This window comes from Acipenser ruthenus, chromosome 25 (assembly GCF_902713425.1).
Source record: "Acipenser ruthenus chromosome 25, fAciRut3.2 maternal haplotype, whole genome shotgun sequence".
NCBI lineage: Eukaryota > Metazoa > Chordata > Actinopteri > Acipenseriformes > Acipenseridae > Acipenser > Acipenser ruthenus.
Window position 1 is genome coordinate 2,158,331 of NC_081213.1, and position 16,542 is coordinate 2,174,872.

The window sequence follows — 16,542 nt, forward strand, 5'->3', positions numbered from 1 at the left end:
GTGGAGGGCCATGAAAAGGTTTAAAGTTTAAAAAAAAATAAAAATAGTATGTTTCTGTATTTGTACCTGAAATTATTGCTTGGTTATTTAGAATAAATAGAGTAAGTATATTAGTGCATGTTGCCAGTTATGTGTATATATGCCTTTTAGGGCTTGTTATTTATGTCAAACAGATATTCAAAGAAATAGAAAATGTGTTTAATAATTTATATAGTTATTAGTATTTGTTGAAAAAGGGTTTATCACGTGGTTTGTCTTACCAAACATATACAAGGTTCCAATCCAAACTACTGAATATTCGGGGAATATTTAGCATTATTGTACAATGGTGCCCCTAGTGGTCAGGATCTTAGGCTGTTAAATCCCTTGCTCAGGGGACCTGGTGCTGCTGATAAACAGGAATGTTTTTATTCTTAACCACCAGTTCTTTTGGTGGTCTATGCATAAACCAAGTGTTCATAACCAGCTTGATCCATGCAATCTGGGGTATGACCCATTTAATATATATAATATTCAAACCACCCAATTCAAATGAGGTCGAACTAGATTCCACAAAGCAGCACAGTTTCTGAACTAACAGTCACTTAGACACAAAGCTTTTGCCTCAGTGCACATCTGAATGAAATCAAAGTCTATGGCATCAACATAGCTGGAGTTCATGATGCCACGATCATTCTTATAAAACAAACGGAGGCCATTCAGTCCACCTACTCTCGTTCGGTTCTGACTAGCTAACTGATCTAAACAATGATTTAATCCAGACCATTTGTTTAAATTGTAAAGGAGGAGGGGGAGGGGGAGGGGGAGGGGGGGGCGACAAAGAAATAACTGAAAAGAACAAGGTATTGTTAAAACATTTATTTTCACCAAATCCAAGAACTGTGCAGAGCAGAGATGTAGCCAACTGAGTCATCATCCAGGATTAGCTGTTTCGCCCCTTTCAGTTTTATTCGTACATATATTATACCGTCTGAAATTAATAAAATTCACACACACACAAACCCTTCTGGCCAACAAATATCACGATTCACTTTGCACCAATGAATCGGAGCCCCGATTAACATAACTAATGGTCGTTCTCTTTTTTTAATTCTATTTATTACACGTGAGAATTTATGAATGTACTGGATGAGACACCTGTTATCAGGCGATAACTCATTAACGACCATTTAAAAAATGCAGTGGGATTGGAAAACGTTCAATCCTGACTCTTGTTCTTGTCTTTTGGGTACGGGACACAGTTTGTGGCTGTCAAGCAATGAAGCTCGCGTGTTTGTTACTTTTTTGCAGCGTATGGAGCGGGACTGTTCTTCCTCTGAGCATTGCACAAAAGTTTGATTCAAACTGGATCATCCAGAAAAGGCATCGTAGCGCTTCTTCGGGATACGAGGGTGACGAGACGTGGCACAAAGATTCGGGCTCCTTCGATCGATCGAACGACGAAACGAAGGCAAAAAAACAGGTGGTGTTACCTGAAGTAGGCATTCCTTTCTACGTTACCCCGTTCCCGCACAAAATGCTTAGCCCCCGGGTAAACGATGGAGACCAACACGCAACCCTGCCGCCCGAGATAAAGCAAATCATAAATCTGGTTAGCGAAGACAAGCCGGTTACACCCCCGACCGTCTCTGATGTTGAGGTTCTGTGCGGCGAAAGTGACATGGTGGTGAAAGTTAAGAAGAGGTTCTTTGGGTTTGGCTGCACGGCATCGCAATTGACCTTGGGGTACAGTTACGAATGCCAAAGCAACGGAGTAGACCGAGAAACCGGGGATCTTGTGTTCACCTACAGCTACTCTGAATGTGGAAGCAAGCGTTCGGTAAGTCTCTGATCAAGTTCAGAATATTGATATAGTCTCAAAGGTGTTTTAATACACAGTATTGTGTGTGTTTACGTGGATTGACTGCCGGTGTGTGATTTATTATACAGCAGGGAAGCTACTTAATTGATATCACCCAAGTGACCGGCAAATTTACATTTAAAAACAAACCGCAGAGCAGCGACATAAGAATTGTGTATAAAATCACTGTTTGGGTTATGTAAAAAACAAAACAAAAAGTTTATCATTTTAACATACTGATGTATGTACACCATTTTATTGATGGATTCTTAGTTTAAGTTGCGAATTGTAGCCTTTTTAAATTAAGCAATGTTTTATTGATTCAAACTGTTTAACTTAATCCTTGTCCAATTTTGTAAAAAGGGGCTTACCCTTTAACTAGCAAAGCTCCTACTTGGGTTGTTCAGTCCTGAAGTTCAGTGTTGCTGATGGTGGTAGCTACACACCATTTCATATTAATTATGTAACTATTTTTAAATCCTTAGATGCCCGATGGATTGGTAGTCTACCAGAATGTCCTTCGCTATGTTCCCAATAGAAAGAGAGGCTCAATTCGAAGGGCCCATCCGGTCAATATAGGAATTGAGTGCCGTTATCCAAGGTAGGCAGTAGGTTGTGTGTTTTTTTTTTTTTCTGCAACCAATTTGCTATACACTCTCAATGACTTCGAGGGATTTGCCCACCTGCATTTGTTGCACGATTACCCCCTTGTGTGAAATTGCATATCACCATGCAGAAATGCACTCTCAAACCCACAGGCTCCCTTTTGGTTAAACTATTGTGTATCTTTTGTCTGGTATTACAGGTACCACCATCTCTACAAGCTTGTGTTTCGCCCCACCTGGTATCCTCCTGCTGGTATCAGGACTCTGAAGCAGTTTGGCTTTGACCTGATCCCAATGAACAGCAAGTATCTTCCCACCATGCCTGAGCTCGCTTCACTCTGATCCCTTGTGTTACAAACCCACCATGCCTGAGCTCGCTTCACTCTGATCCCTTGTGTTACAAACCCACCATGCCTGAGCTCGCTTCACTCTGATCCCTTGTGTTACAAACCCACCATGCCTGAGCTCGCTTCTCTCTCATCCCTTGTTACAAACCCACCATGCCTGAGCTCGCTTCTCTCTCATCCCTTGTGTTACAAACCCACCATGCCTGAGCTCGCTTCACTCTGATCCCTTGTTACAAACCCACCATGCCTGAGCTCGCTTCACTCTGATCCCTTGTGTTACAAACCCACCATGCCTGAGCTCGCTTCTCTCTCATCCCTTGTTACAAACCCACCATGCCTGAGCTCGCTTCACTCTGATCCCTTGTGTTACAAACCCACCATGCCTGAGCTCGCTTCACTCTGATCCCTTGTGTTACAAACCCACCATGCCTGAGCTCGCTTCTCTCTCATCCCTTGTGTTACAAACCCACCATGCCTGAGCTCGCTTCACTCTGATCCCTTGTGTTACAAACCCACCATGCCTGAGCTCGCTTCACTCTGATCCCTTGTTACAAACCCACCATGCCTGAGCTCGCTTCTCTCTCATCCCTTGTGTTACAAACCCACCATGCCTGAGCTCGCTTCACTCTGATCCCTTGTTACAAACCCACCATGCCTGAGCTCGCTTCTCTCTCATCCCTTGTGTTACAAACCCACCATGCCTGAGCTCGCTTCTCTCTCATCCCTTGTTACAAACCCACCATGCCTGAGCTCGCTTCTCTCTCATCCCTTGTGTTACAAACCCACCATGCCTGAGCTCGCTTCACTCTGATCCCTTGTTACAAACCCACCATGCCTGAGCTCGCTTCACTCTGATCCCTTGTGTTACAAACCCACCATGCCTGAGCTCGCTTCTCTCTCATCCCTTGTTACAAACCCACCATGCCTGAGCTCGCTTCACTCTGATCCCTTGTGTTACAAACCCACCATGCCTGAGCTCGCTTCACTCTGATCCCTTGTGTTACAAACCCACCATGCCTGAGCTCGCTTCTCTCTCATCCCTTGTGTTACAAACCCACCATGCCTGAGCTCGCTTCACTCTGATCCCTTGTGTTACAAACCCACCATGCCTGAGCTCGCTTCACTCTGATCCCTTGTTACAAACCCACCATGCCTGAGCTCGCTTCACTCTGATCCCTTGTGTTACAAACCCACCATGCCTGAGCTCGCTTCTCTCTCATCCCTTGTTACAAACCCACCATGCCTGAGCTCGCTTCACTCTGATCCCTTGTGTTACAAACCCACCATGCCTGAGCTCGCTTCACTCTGATCCCTTGTGTTACAAACCCACCATGCCTGAGCTCGCTTCTCTCTCATCCCTTGTGTTACAAACCCACCATGCCTGAGCTCGCTTCACTCTGATCCCTTGTGTTACAAACCCACCATGCCTGAGCTCGCTTCACTCTGATCCCTTGTTACAAACCCACCATGCCTGAGCTCGCTTCTCTCTCATCCCTTGTGTTACAAACCCACCATGCCTGAGCTCGCTTCACTCTGATCCCTTGTTACAAACCCACCATGCCTGAGCTCGCTTCACTCTGATCCCTTGTGTTACAAACCCACCATGCCTGAGCTCGCTTCACTCTGATCCCTTGTTACAAACCCACCATGCCTGAGCTCGCTTCACTCTGATCCCTTGTTACAAACCCACCATGCCTGAGCTCGCTTCTCTCTCATCCCTTGTGTTACAAACCCACCATGCCTGAGCTCGCTTCTCTCTCATCCCTTGTTACAAACCCACCATGCCTGAGCTCGCTTCTCTCTCATCCCTTGTGTTACAAACCCACCATGCCTGAGCTCGCTTCACTCTGATCCCTTGTTACAAACCCACCATGCCTGAGCTCGCTTCACTCTGATCCCTTGTGTTACAAACCCACCATGCCTGAGCTCGCTTCTCTCTCATCCCTTGTTACAAACCCACCATGCCTGAGCTCGCTTCACTCTGATCCCTTGTGTTACAAACCCACCATGCCTGAGCTCGCTTCACTCTGATCCCTTGTGTTACAAACCCACCATGCCTGAGCTCGCTTCTCTCTCATCCCTTGTGTTACAAACCCACCATGCCTGAGCTCGCTTCACTCTGATCCCTTGTGTTACAAACCCACCATGCCTGAGCTCGCTTCACTCTGATCCCTTGTTACAAACCCACCATGCCTGAGCTCGCTTCACTCTGATCCCTTGTGTTACAAACCCACCATGCCTGAGCTCGCTTCTCTCTCATCCCTTGTTACAAACCCACCATGCCTGAGCTCGCTTCACTCTGATCCCTTGTGTTACAAACCCACCATGCCTGAGCTCGCTTCACTCTGATCCCTTGTGTTACAAACCCACCATGCCTGAGCTCGCTTCTCTCTCATCCCTTGTGTTACAAACCCACCATGCCTGAGCTCGCTTCACTCTGATCCCTTGTGTTACAAACCCACCATGCCTGAGCTCGCTTCACTCTGATCCCTTGTTACAAACCCACCATGCCTGAGCTCGCTTCTCTCTCATCCCTTGTGTTACAAACCCACCATGCCTGAGCTCGCTTCACTCTGATCCCTTGTTACAAACCCACCATGCCTGAGCTCGCTTCACTCTGATCCCTTGTGTTACAAACCCACCATGCCTGAGCTCGCTTCACTCTGATCCCTTGTGTTACAAACCCACCATGCCTGAGCTCGCTTCACTCTGATCCCTTGTTACAAACCCACCATGCCTGAGCTCGCTTCTCTCTCATCCCTTGTGTTACAAACCCACCATGCCTGAGCTCGCTTCTCTCTCATCCCTTGTTACAAACCCACCATGCCTGAGCTCGCTTCTCTCTCATCCCTTGTGTTACAAACCCACCATGCCTGAGCTCGCTTCACTCTGATCCCTTGTTACAAACCCACCATGCCTGAGCTCGCTTCACTCTGATCCCTTGTGTTACAAACCCACCATGCCTGAGCTCGCTTCACTCTGATCCCTTGTGTTACAAACCCACCATGCCTGAGCTCGCTTCACTCTGATCCCTTGTTACAAACCCACCATGCCTGAGCTCGCTTCACTCTGATCCCTTGTGTTACAAACCCACCATGCCTGAGCTCGCTTCACTCTGATCCCTTGTGTTACAAACCCACCATGCCTGAGCTCGCTTCACTCTGATCCCTTGTTACAAACCCACCATGCCTGAGCTCGCTTCACTCTGATCCCTTGTTACAAACCCACCATGCCTGAGCTCGCTTCACTCTGATCCCTTGTGTTACAAACCCACCATGCCTGAGCTCGCTTCACTCTGATCCCTTGTTACAAACCCACCATGCCTGAGCTCGCTTCACTCTGATCCCTTGTTACAAACCCACCATGCCTGAGCTCGCTTCACTCTGATCCCTTGTTACAAACCCACCATGCCTGAGCTCGCTTCACTCTGATCCCTTGTGTTACAAACCCACCATGCCTGAGCTCGCTTCACTCTGATCCCTTGTTACAAACCCACCATGCCTGAGCTCGCTTCACTCTGATCCCTTGTTACAAACCCACCATGCCTGAGCTCGCTTCACTCTGATCCCTTGTTACAAACCCACCATGCCTGAGCTCGCTTCTCTCTCATCCCTTGTGTTACAAACCCACCATGCCTGAGCTCGCTTCACTCTGATCCCTTGTTACAAACCCACCATGCCTGAGCTCGCTTCACTCTGATCCCTTGTGTTACAAACCCACCATGCCTGAGCTCGCTTCACTCTGATCCCTTGTTACAAACCCACCATGCCTGAGCTCGCTTCTCTCTCATCCCTTGTTACAAACCCACCATGCCTGAGCTCGCTTCACTCTGATCCCTTGTGTTACAAACCCACCATGCCTGAGCTCGCTTCTCTCTCATCCCTTGTTACAAACCCACCATGCCTGAGCTCGCTTCTCTCTCATCCCTTGTTACAAACCCACCATGCCTGAGCTCGCTTCACTCTGATCCCTTGTGTTACAAACCCACCATGCCTGAGCTCGCTTCACTCTGATCCCTTGTTACAAACCCACCATGCCTGAGCTCGCTTCTCTCTCATCCCTTGTTACAAACCCACCATGCCTGAGCTCGCTTCTCTCTCATCCCTTGTGTTACAAACCCACCATGCCTGAGCTCGCTTCACTCTGATCCCTTGTTACAAACCCACCATGCCTGAGCTCGCTTCTCTCTCATCCCTTGTGTTACAAACCCACCATGCCTGAGCTCGCTTCACTCTGATCCCTTGTTACAAACCCACCATGCCTGAGCTCGCTTCACTCTGATCCCTTGTTACAAACCCACCATGCCTGAGCTCGCTTCTCTCTCATCCCTTGTTAGTTCCAATGGAATGCTTTTCTGTGTACTATACTTTAGTTTTTGAAGGTACAATAGAAGAACATGTCTTGGTTTAAGATTACTTCCATGTAGATCTACCTTCGTTGTCATGTTTGTCAAACAGCCAGAGTAATTCATTAATCAATAACCCACCCCCATGTGTTCCTTGCAAACAATTGGGTAACAGATCATGGGAACCACTTTCAACATCTACAGTTATGTCCTTGTATCTTTTTGAGGACACATACTCCCAGATATGCCAGTAAGTTGTGCTCCTCTTCCTTTAGGTGCCTGGACTAAAGGTTCTTTGAGCAACGTGTACCAACTTGGCCAGGCCATCCCCTTCCAGGTGAGGGGATATCTTCGTAATCCGGGGCAGAAGCTTTTCATCCACTCCTGTCATGCAACTGCTTCTCCAGATCCTAAGTCAACCCCCCAATACAATGTGATTGACAACTATGGGTAAGACTTCTTTAAAATAATGCTATCCTGTGCCGGCTTTTTTTGTAAAAAGACCATTGTATTTTTGCATTCTGTATAAAGGTGAAAAGTATCATAGTTCTGATTCTGAATTGTGAATGACATTATTTTGGAATGTGCTCACTGCCCTGTTCCAATGTTAAGTTATTGGACTAACTAATAAATGCTACTGCATTTACTCCTATGTGCTTTTGGGTTCTGAGCTCTGTTCTGTTAGGTAGGGTCTGTTATTGGACTAACAATTGCCTTTCAGTTGGCTGAAGATTGCATTGTTAACCTCCTTTTCAGGTGCATGGTGGACAGCAAAACTGAAGCCTGCAACTCCTCGTTTGTCCCACCAAGAACTCGCGATACAATCAACTTTGTCATTGATGCTTTCCAGTTTAATGTGAAGCCCTCTTCCAAGGTATTAATTTTGTTATCTGTACCAACCCTGCTTTTTTGAATGTTCTGGGGAACTGTTGTCAAGTCTTAATTTCAAAGACTGGTGCAACATGAAACCCTGAGCCATTAGTGAAATTAGACACCTAGACTAATTAGCTATTTGGCAGTTTGCTCTCATTACTTCTGAGAGCTGCTACAAAGTATTGAGTATAGGAAACCTAATTGTGCTGCACTTGTTTTGAACAATCCTTTTAATTTTGCAGAAATTCTATTTTATATAGTAGCATTCATATATCCAATATTGAATTCCTGTCTGCCATTAATGAATCTGCAGGAGTGTCTGGCTGTGGGCATGCTTGGAGCAGCTCTGGAGCCCTCTGTCTCTCTTCCACCTGTAACCTCATTCCATGTCTTAATTGTGTAGCTTTCAATCCATCTACATAAAACCTAGAGGACTCTGGACCTTAATGACCAGATTTGTGCACCCCTGCTTTTAATGCTAACATATTTAACCAGGAAATGTACCCATTGAGACTGAGGCCACGTTTACAAGGGGTCCTGGAAAACTAAGACAAGCAGCACAAACGTGTGTGGTTCAAACTTCATCGGTAGCATAGAGATCAAAGAGTAAATGGGACACATCTGTTTGTTCAAGTGGACTGAAGGAGATGCATTGGCTTCTAAGCAATTCCAAAACACAATCTCTTCTAACCAGAGCATTATAATTTTAAAATAACTGTGGAAGAACCTGCCCCATGTGAATATTTCCTCTTCTATTTTCAGATCTACCTTCACTGTGTCTTATTTATTGCAAACAGCCCGCTAGTGACACCAGGTGCCAAGTCCTGCACCTACAACAGAATCAAAAAAAGGTAAGCATTTGGCTGCAGGTGTGTAGTTTGTCACACCCAATGGATTATTTGTTTTAAGTGGTGCATTTTTTGTATTTAGGTGGGAGGAACTTGAAGGTTTCAACAGCGTCTGTACCTGCTGCAATTCAAAGTGTACGGGTGGAGCACTTGAGTTGCTGTCTGAAGGTATGTCATTGTCCCTTCACAAACCATGAAGGAGGGATACCCTTTGACAACTGGGTGTCAGGGCATTGGTATGCATGTAACAGGAATGTAATGAAGGGAGGGAAACTCCCAGGCTAATGCGATTTTGTATGATGACCTGGCTAAGGCTTTTAAACCAGAATACCTTGAGCTCGGATTTTGGATCCCTTGTGTAGGATATCCAGTGGAAGTTGGATTAATTATTGAATAAGCTGTATGTTCACACCACTAACATCTGAGGCACTTGTTACCTTGTGTGATTTTTTTTTTTTTTTTTTTATTTTTTACTAGTTATTCATTTTGAAGAATAAGCTGGATGGCATAAAGGTTTTATGTGTTATGCCCCCAGAAGGAGGTGCTGACCTGTGTGGTGGTTCTGCTTCATTGTGTAGTCTAATGAGCCTCCAGAGACATGGTGTATTCTCTTTCAGATCTTAAAAGTAGCGGCCCATTACTGTTCGTGGACAATAAGGTTAAAGAGCAGTCCAGCGTCAGCCAAAGTTCTGATCTACTGGATGACAATGAAGAGACAAGCTCATCTTCATCAGATCGGGATGATCAGATTGCCTGGCTTAATGCAGTGGAGACTGCAGAAAACATGACGGAGCAGGGCAAGTCTAGCCATATTGATGCAGAGAAGCAAGAGGTTGAGATGTATAGCCAAGATCATTCTGTCCCAGCTAACAAACATGGTGCACCTGAAGAGCCTTCAGAGGGTGCGGCTGACCCCTATGATGAGTGGGATGAGTATGAAGAGGTTCCACAGGAGGAGAAGTATGAAGATGTTCCACAGGAGGAGGAGCACAATGGAACTGGCCAGTGGGAAAATCTGAAGTGGCACTTTGACGAAGGGACACGAAGACCTGGATGGGTGAAGGGTTCAGGTGCTGATCAGAGTGAGGGAGCAGCCCAGTCTGAGGAAGCGGAACAACACAAATGGCTTGAGGGTGAGGGAGCTGATGATCGGAGGTGGGACGATGCGGAAGGAACCGACTCGGACTATGTAGACTCTGAGGATTACCATGACGCAATGGATGAGGGTGATCTCCAATCGGACGGTATGGACCCCATTGAATGGTCTGAACACACAGACCAACTTGATTGGGATGGAGATGAAGGGTATAGCCCCTCTGACTGGGATGAGGATGAAGGAAAAGTAGTGTCTGAAGGGGGTCTAGAAAATGGAAAGGCTGACGAGAATCAAAGTAACGAGACAATCCTATCTGAAGAGTTTCAAGGTAATAGAACTTCACTGTCTGAGGCCCATACCGAGGGAGCCAACTACTCTGAATGGGGTGCGTCTGTGGGAACTGTCCAGGATGCTGAGAGAGCTGGTGGGTTTGGGGTCCCCCCTGGCCACACTACGGAACGTCAGGATACCCCTGACGAGCTGAATGCCAGGATGAGGAGGAACCCTGCCCAAAGCACCTGGGGGAAGATGTTGACTGATAACCAGGAGTAAAGACCCCTGGAAGAATAACTTGGCACCTCATTTGGGTAAGTGCATGACTTTAGTTCCTCTGGCACACTTATGTTTTTGCATCTCTGTGAAACTGCCTACCCAATGGTCATGAAACTTGTTATTGGAGTATCTGATTGTGGAGATATGGACGTTTCATATGTCCCACTTGCATTCCATGTCTTTGGAACACATGTTACTCTGCATACCTAAGATAAGTAATAGTATAGGTGAAATGTGTTAATTACCTCGCATTCTTCCCTCTTGATATCTAGGTCCTAAAATATTAACCACTTTTAAACTAACATTGATTTTACAGCCAGGGCACCTCACAGGGTTACATTGCTTAATAAAAGTAGTGGTACAACTTATTAATCCCTTGCTTTTTATATATTTCTTTTTCAGATAGCTGAAGGAACTATTGGCTGCACAAGCTTGAAATTTATTGAACTGTGCGTAACCGGAGGAATTTGTAAATAAACGTGTTTTGAAAACAGAATTGCCTTCTGTGTGGTTTTTATAACTAATCCATTGGAGGTTTTTTTTTTTTTTTTTTGGGGGGGGGGGGTGGATTGCCATATGTAATGCTGAAGAAGTGTCTGGTAAAATGCCAGTACTCTACCGGCCATTGACTTCCCAAATAACTGGGGTCTAATTTTGAGGTGTTCTTATTTATGAAATTTATCACATGACCAAATCTCTGCTGTGTTTTGTAATGTCAATGGTTTCAGTCATGTGTGAAACTGAAATTAAATTGGCAGGCTAGGTGCGGTCATGGAGCCTTTCATGCTACTATGACAACCTTAGCTTGTTTATACACAGCTGCCTAAGCTAAGATTTTAATCAAACAAATCACTAAATAACTTGTGCCGTCATACCTGCCAGCACTATAAACTTGTTTCTTGCCTGATCCCATTTTATGTACCAACATTTTACAACCTGCTCCAGGTGTGTGTTTTTTTTTTTTTTTACATAAATTGCCACCCCCCCCCCCCCCCAGTGTGTTCTCCATGTTGGTGGCATATTCAGGGGTGCAAATCTGGCATATGGCACTAGATTCTAGCGTGTATATATATACACATTACTCGGGCTGTACACTTTTAACGATACAGAGAGCTGCAGTGCGAGGACCACTGTTCCAATCCATTGTGCAGTCATAGCTGGCAATGCCTGCTTAAATAACTTATATATGTAGTTATCTATATTTTAAATTAACTATTTCTGCCAGGATTTCTTCAGGTCTATGAAATGCAGCCACCTAGGATTCGCATAAATACTGTACAGCACTTCCTTGAGTTGGTCTATTTTTTTTTTTTTTTTTCTCTCTCAGACTTGATGTGACTAACACCTGGTGATCTAATGAAAATGTACAAGTTTGATTTTAGCTTGATACATTTAAAGCAGCTTTGGCATAAGATATTCTCACCACAGTGCAGTTCTATTTGACCTACTGCTGAGTGCTCAAAGATGGATTACAGAGCTGGTGTCACTCACTCCCATGTAAATGCAGGTGAAGATATCATATGGGGTCTCCTCTCCTCACACAGTGCGTTTTTCTCCCTGTCCACAATCCTTGCTAAACGTGCAAAGCTAGCACTGCTGTTCACGTGTCAACATGTCTTCGCATTTACAACCACTCGGGCGTTGGTGACCAAATACTTTCCTGGCTTTGCTTGAATGAAGTGATCTCTATTCTTTCCTTTTCTAGTTTTAGTATTCATTATCTAACAATTGAGGTACAGTAAAAACACACCTACCCTTATCTAAAGTGACGCATGTAATACGTCAGTACGTCCTAGGGTGTGGTATCGGAACACAAGCAACGTATATAGCACGTCTACGTGTTCACCTCATTCGTACATTTCTGCGTTACAGAATAATTGGACTGCAAGGGAAAGAAACGGTTGAGAGTGTCGGTGCTTAAGTTTTACGGTTTACTACGAGAACGTAATTTATTCGACAGAGGTAAGCTAACATATTAAAATAAACGCGTTTAAGTTTTGTCATTCATGGTACTACAACATTATTTTGTAAAAAGATACTTTTTTGTTTTGCTGTGTTGATCAAGGTAATCGACAGACTGAATAGTTCAAAGTTAATTAACGCAAGTAGCTCATACGGCAGAATGCGTCTCAATACTAGTAGCATTATTAAACATTTTCAAAGTTGGACAAAGATTTATTGGAATCGACACTAAATGTAGGATGTGTTTGACTTGAACAAACTTCGAAGCAAATTCCATAATCAAAATATGTTGTGTTGTTGGCGATTTTGGAATGAGTATACTTGATCACATATTTTGGAATAATCTAATACATTATGTAGTGCAATTTACTTAAATATTTTTTTTATAACATAAAAACAAAACAAAATAATAATAAAAAAAAACACTGTAGCCATAATTGTATTTGACAGATATCTTGGATTGTGGATAATAGTGTATATATTACATACACGCTGAACGCTGGAAACTCAGACCTTTTCTACAAACACCAATGTTGTTGTAAACCTACTTTTCAGCTGAATTTGTAAAACGTTTTCAATGCAATTGTTTCTTTTGTTGTCATTTACAGTTTCTTGAGTTAAGAACCGGCAGTACGCGGGTATGAAGGGCAGTTTGAGATTCACACACATGATCTATGTTTCCCTGCTAGTCTTGAAGTCATCCTCTTCCAGTAAGTCCAAAAAAATAACACAGTGCCATATTTCCAAAGCATTTCCGACTGTGCCAAGAGAAAGTACGTTATAAATCTTCAGATAAATAAGTCTCATTTAAGAGCTCCTACATGTTTTTGCAGTGTAACAGGGCAGAGGCTGGGTGTAAACTCCACACACCACAAGTGAGCACCTTAACCACAATGCAGAAGAGCTGGGCTCCTCTGCATTCATGGATTTAGAGCTCCTCACCCTGTCTCCACAAGTGGGAAGTCTAGTCCTGCTAACTTGCAGCAATACCACATCTTCTTCTTTTCAGTTGAATTTGAGGTGAGAGTCCCCAGCACCCCTCAAGTTGCCCTGCACGGTCGGTACGCAGTGCTGGAGTGCAGATTCACTGTGGAGGGGGACCTGAATCTGGATAAAAGCGTGCTGACGTGGCAGAGGGGGAGCGAGGTTGTGCACAGCTTCTACTATGCGCAGGACCAGCTGGAGAAGCAGAGCCCACGCTACTGGAACAGGACCAGCCTCTACCTGTCTGAGCTGAAACGGGGGAACGCTTCCCTCAAACTGGAAGGGGTGGGACCAGAGGATGCTGGGGAGTACACCTGCTCTGTGAGCACCTTGCTGGGAAGCCAGAGGAAAACATTATCCTTGATATTTGCAGGTACTTTTAGCTTTGTTTGGCGTCCTTGCTTTACAGTGACTTTTATTTCTGTTGTTATTTTTAAGTGCAACATTATATCAATATGGTCTCTCGCTGCCTGTTTGTGTGAGAAGTATGAAGGAATTGGAATTGATTTAAAAGAAAAATGAGTTCATTTGACTGGAATGTGATGATGATGATGATGATGATGATGTGCTTGGATTAATTAATGCCAGTGCGACTGTAGGTTTGTCTGTTAACATCATGTCTTGGTTGTGTCCAGCTTTGTACACAGAACCCCTCCTGAGGATTAAAGTGAACCCCTACAACGTGACCGCTTCCCTGCAGTCTGAAGGCTATCCGGACTCCACAGTCCAGTGGCTGGATGGAGAGGGGCAGGACGTGTCCATCCTGTCCCAGACTGTCTCCCAGAGGAACGCGGAGGGACTGTACACGGTAACCAGCACCCTGTCCACTGTGAGGAGCTCCAACACCACCCTCACCTTCATCCTGAAGAACAGGGAACTGAACCAGCACATCACCAGGACCTTCAGCCTCCTTCCAGGTACCTGCAGCAGCACAGAGGAACATGCCGTTGAATTGCACCTGCTGCTTTTACTGTTACGACTTTTATTTCTTCTCTGCTCCCATCCAAGTGAAATGTCTAACATAAGAACCCCCGCCTGCTATTTGTATAGAGTAGTGAAATGGAGTTTTTGCTGACCAGATGTATTAGCCTGCATACAAACTGGCAATGCAAAACTACATCTTCTCAAGATTAGCTTCGAGGTGCTATGTAATAGCTGGTTTGTGTGATGGTCACGTGGTATTGAAGTATTGAGTTACGTGTGTACTGACGATTATTTTACCATCACTCCTTTCCTCTGCAGAAGATGTTCCTGTGGATGATAATCCTGCTGGAATGAGATGGGCTCCTGTCTTGTCTGTTATTGTCCTAGCTGTGCTGTGTGTCCTGGCACTGACCATTTACTTTAAGACCTGTAAAAAAACAACAGCAAAGAGCATTGAACATCTGGAGAACGGGAAGCTAATGAGTAGCTGAGAAGAAACTCTGGATAGGACCAAGATATTATCCACCCATGGGCTGCTAATCTGTAAAATGGGAGAGAGTCTGTGCAGCTGAGAAGATTCACCTGGACAGTGTCTCTCGATTGTTTATTAAGAGACCTTTTCAGCGCTTGTGGGAGAAAACAAATGGTTTTAAACTCAGACATACTGTTACAATATGTAATGGTTTTAATAAACAGGAATACCTTGTCTATAAATAGCAGGAAAAAGAGACGTTTTATATCATGATAATACTTCATTATTATATGGTATAGCCACAACTGTTTATACCACAGTTACCTTTTTTAAATGTAATTTATCAAAAACTTTCTGTTGTATTGTAAAACCACTGCTGATCATATAGTGTTCTTGTTAGTACAATATTTTTTATACTAGAGAAATGCCTATTTTTGTACTGGGTGAAGAACTTTTTTGTTTCCTGTTAAACTGTTTAGTGTTGTATTTATTTAAATAATGAACTCTTAACACAATTCTTGACCTCTATAAATGTATCTTGTATTAAATGACCAATGGAACATATCTGCCATTCACTTTCAGTGAGATTCTGAATCTTGTTTTTCTGTTCAATAAGCAGATGTCACAAAGGCTCCCATTCACAGCACAACACAGCATGCTGAATTCTGTTTTTTTTTATATATAAAGATGATTCGGATGCACTTGTCACAGAATTGTTAGAACTAGACGTTGTATTAATATAGCTGGAGACGGCCACCTCACTTGCCAGTCCGTTCTTGTGTTTCAACTCAAATACTTTTTATTTTTTAGTTTTACCCTTTTTTTTACTGCAGATGTCACTGTGAGCTGTGGTGTGGCAATGAACTTTAAACAATGCAAACCATGGACTAAATATAGCAGCAGGACTGGTAATGATGTATTAACAGTATTGAGAGTTGGTTGTTTTTACCCACAAGGGTGTATTGCGTTATTACAATTACAGTATTACATGTTATACCTAAGTAGTGTTTAAAAAAAAAAAAGTACACACTGAAGTTTGTTCATTTATGTATGCATTTTTACTATATTAAAAAATAATACTAATAAGCAACACTTTTCATTGTTTTGTATTGTACAGTTATGTATTAAACTACCTTTCAGTTTCAGGTTTCATAACTTAATCCACACTGTTGGTCTTGCTGGCTCCAGAAACAGTGTGCCAATGTATAGGAAAATATATTTTAATATAATTAAATATAGATAAATATAATATCTATATTTTTCCATAGAATGCACTACAGTATATTTTTCACTACGAATAGTGAAAAGCAATGTCATGTGATTCATAATAAAGCTGATAAGTATGGCAAAACTAACGAGGATATTATTATAAAACCTGCATTATTGTGGAACCGTATAGAACTGTACAATACTCAAAATGACGTTTGGAAGCTGCCTGTGCTATTTTTTCGGTGCAATGGGGCACACTAGTGGTAATACATTGTACTGCAATAATTTACAATTTTACTGAGTATATAACATTGGCCCTTATTTATTCAAAAACACCCCAGTATTCAATTTACGCAATTTTAGTGAACAAAAAAATTGCAATGTTACAAATCTCACAAGTCCCGGAACATCAAAAATAGCATTAGTTTTAGTTGAAGTATAGAATTGAAGCAATTCTATCGAAGTTGGATTGCTTTCCCTGCTGT

At 43.6% G+C, this 16,542-nt stretch overlaps 2 protein-coding genes across 3 annotated transcripts; both read left to right on the top strand.

Moving 5' to 3' along the window:
• The first annotated feature begins 1,207 nt into the window (after positions 1-1,207).
• LOC131701560 (uncharacterized) lies at positions 1,208-11,002 on the top strand. 2 transcript variants are annotated; one of them, XM_059000238.1, is made up of 9 exons: positions 1,208-1,819; positions 2,326-2,441; positions 2,646-2,746; positions 7,413-7,587; positions 7,894-8,011; positions 8,773-8,861; positions 8,941-9,026; positions 9,476-10,541; positions 10,909-11,002. In XM_059000238.1, exons 1-8 carry the CDS (start codon positions 1,259-1,261, stop codon positions 10,504-10,506), a joined length of 2,277 nt encoding a protein of 758 aa, XP_058856221.1. In that variant the 5' UTR covers positions 1,208-1,258; the 3' UTR covers positions 10,507-10,541; positions 10,909-11,002. The 2 variants fall into 2 exon arrangements, with proteins under 2 accessions (XP_058856221.1, XP_058856222.1); XM_059000239.1 differs by having other exon boundaries at positions 10,913-11,002.
• A 1,331-nt stretch (positions 11,003-12,333) lies between these two features.
• Positions 12,334-15,433, top strand: LOC117413952 (CD276 antigen-like). The gene is made up of 5 exons (XM_034023442.3): positions 12,334-12,468; positions 13,077-13,178; positions 13,478-13,825; positions 14,088-14,369; positions 14,695-15,433. The coding sequence occupies exons 2-5, from the start codon at positions 13,109-13,111 to the stop codon at positions 14,865-14,867; spliced, it is 873 nt and encodes a 290-aa protein (XP_033879333.1). The 5' UTR covers positions 12,334-12,468; positions 13,077-13,108; the 3' UTR covers positions 14,868-15,433.
• The last annotated feature ends 1,109 nt before the right edge of the window (positions 15,434-16,542 follow it).

Bases quoted from the DNA above. Each gene is read 5' to 3' on its own strand.
- LOC131701560 (XM_059000238.1), top strand. From the start codon at position 1,259: ATGAAGCTCGCGTGTTTGTTACTTTTTTGCAGCGTATGGAGCGGGACT. The intron at 2,442-2,645 runs GTAGGCAGTAGG...CTGGTATTACAG, and splicing joins ATTGAGTGCCGTTATCCAAG to GTACCACCATCTCTACAAGC. The intron at 8,012-8,772 runs GTATTAATTTTG...TTCTATTTTCAG, and splicing joins ATGTGAAGCCCTCTTCCAAG to ATCTACCTTCACTGTGTCTT.
- LOC117413952 (XM_034023442.3), top strand. From the start codon at position 13,109: ATGAAGGGCAGTTTGAGATTCACACACATGATCTATGTTTCCCTGCTA. The intron at 13,179-13,477 runs GTAAGTCCAAAA...TCTTCTTTTCAG, and splicing joins CTTGAAGTCATCCTCTTCCA to TTGAATTTGAGGTGAGAGTC. The intron at 14,370-14,694 runs GTACCTGCAGCA...TTTCCTCTGCAG, and splicing joins GACCTTCAGCCTCCTTCCAG to AAGATGTTCCTGTGGATGAT.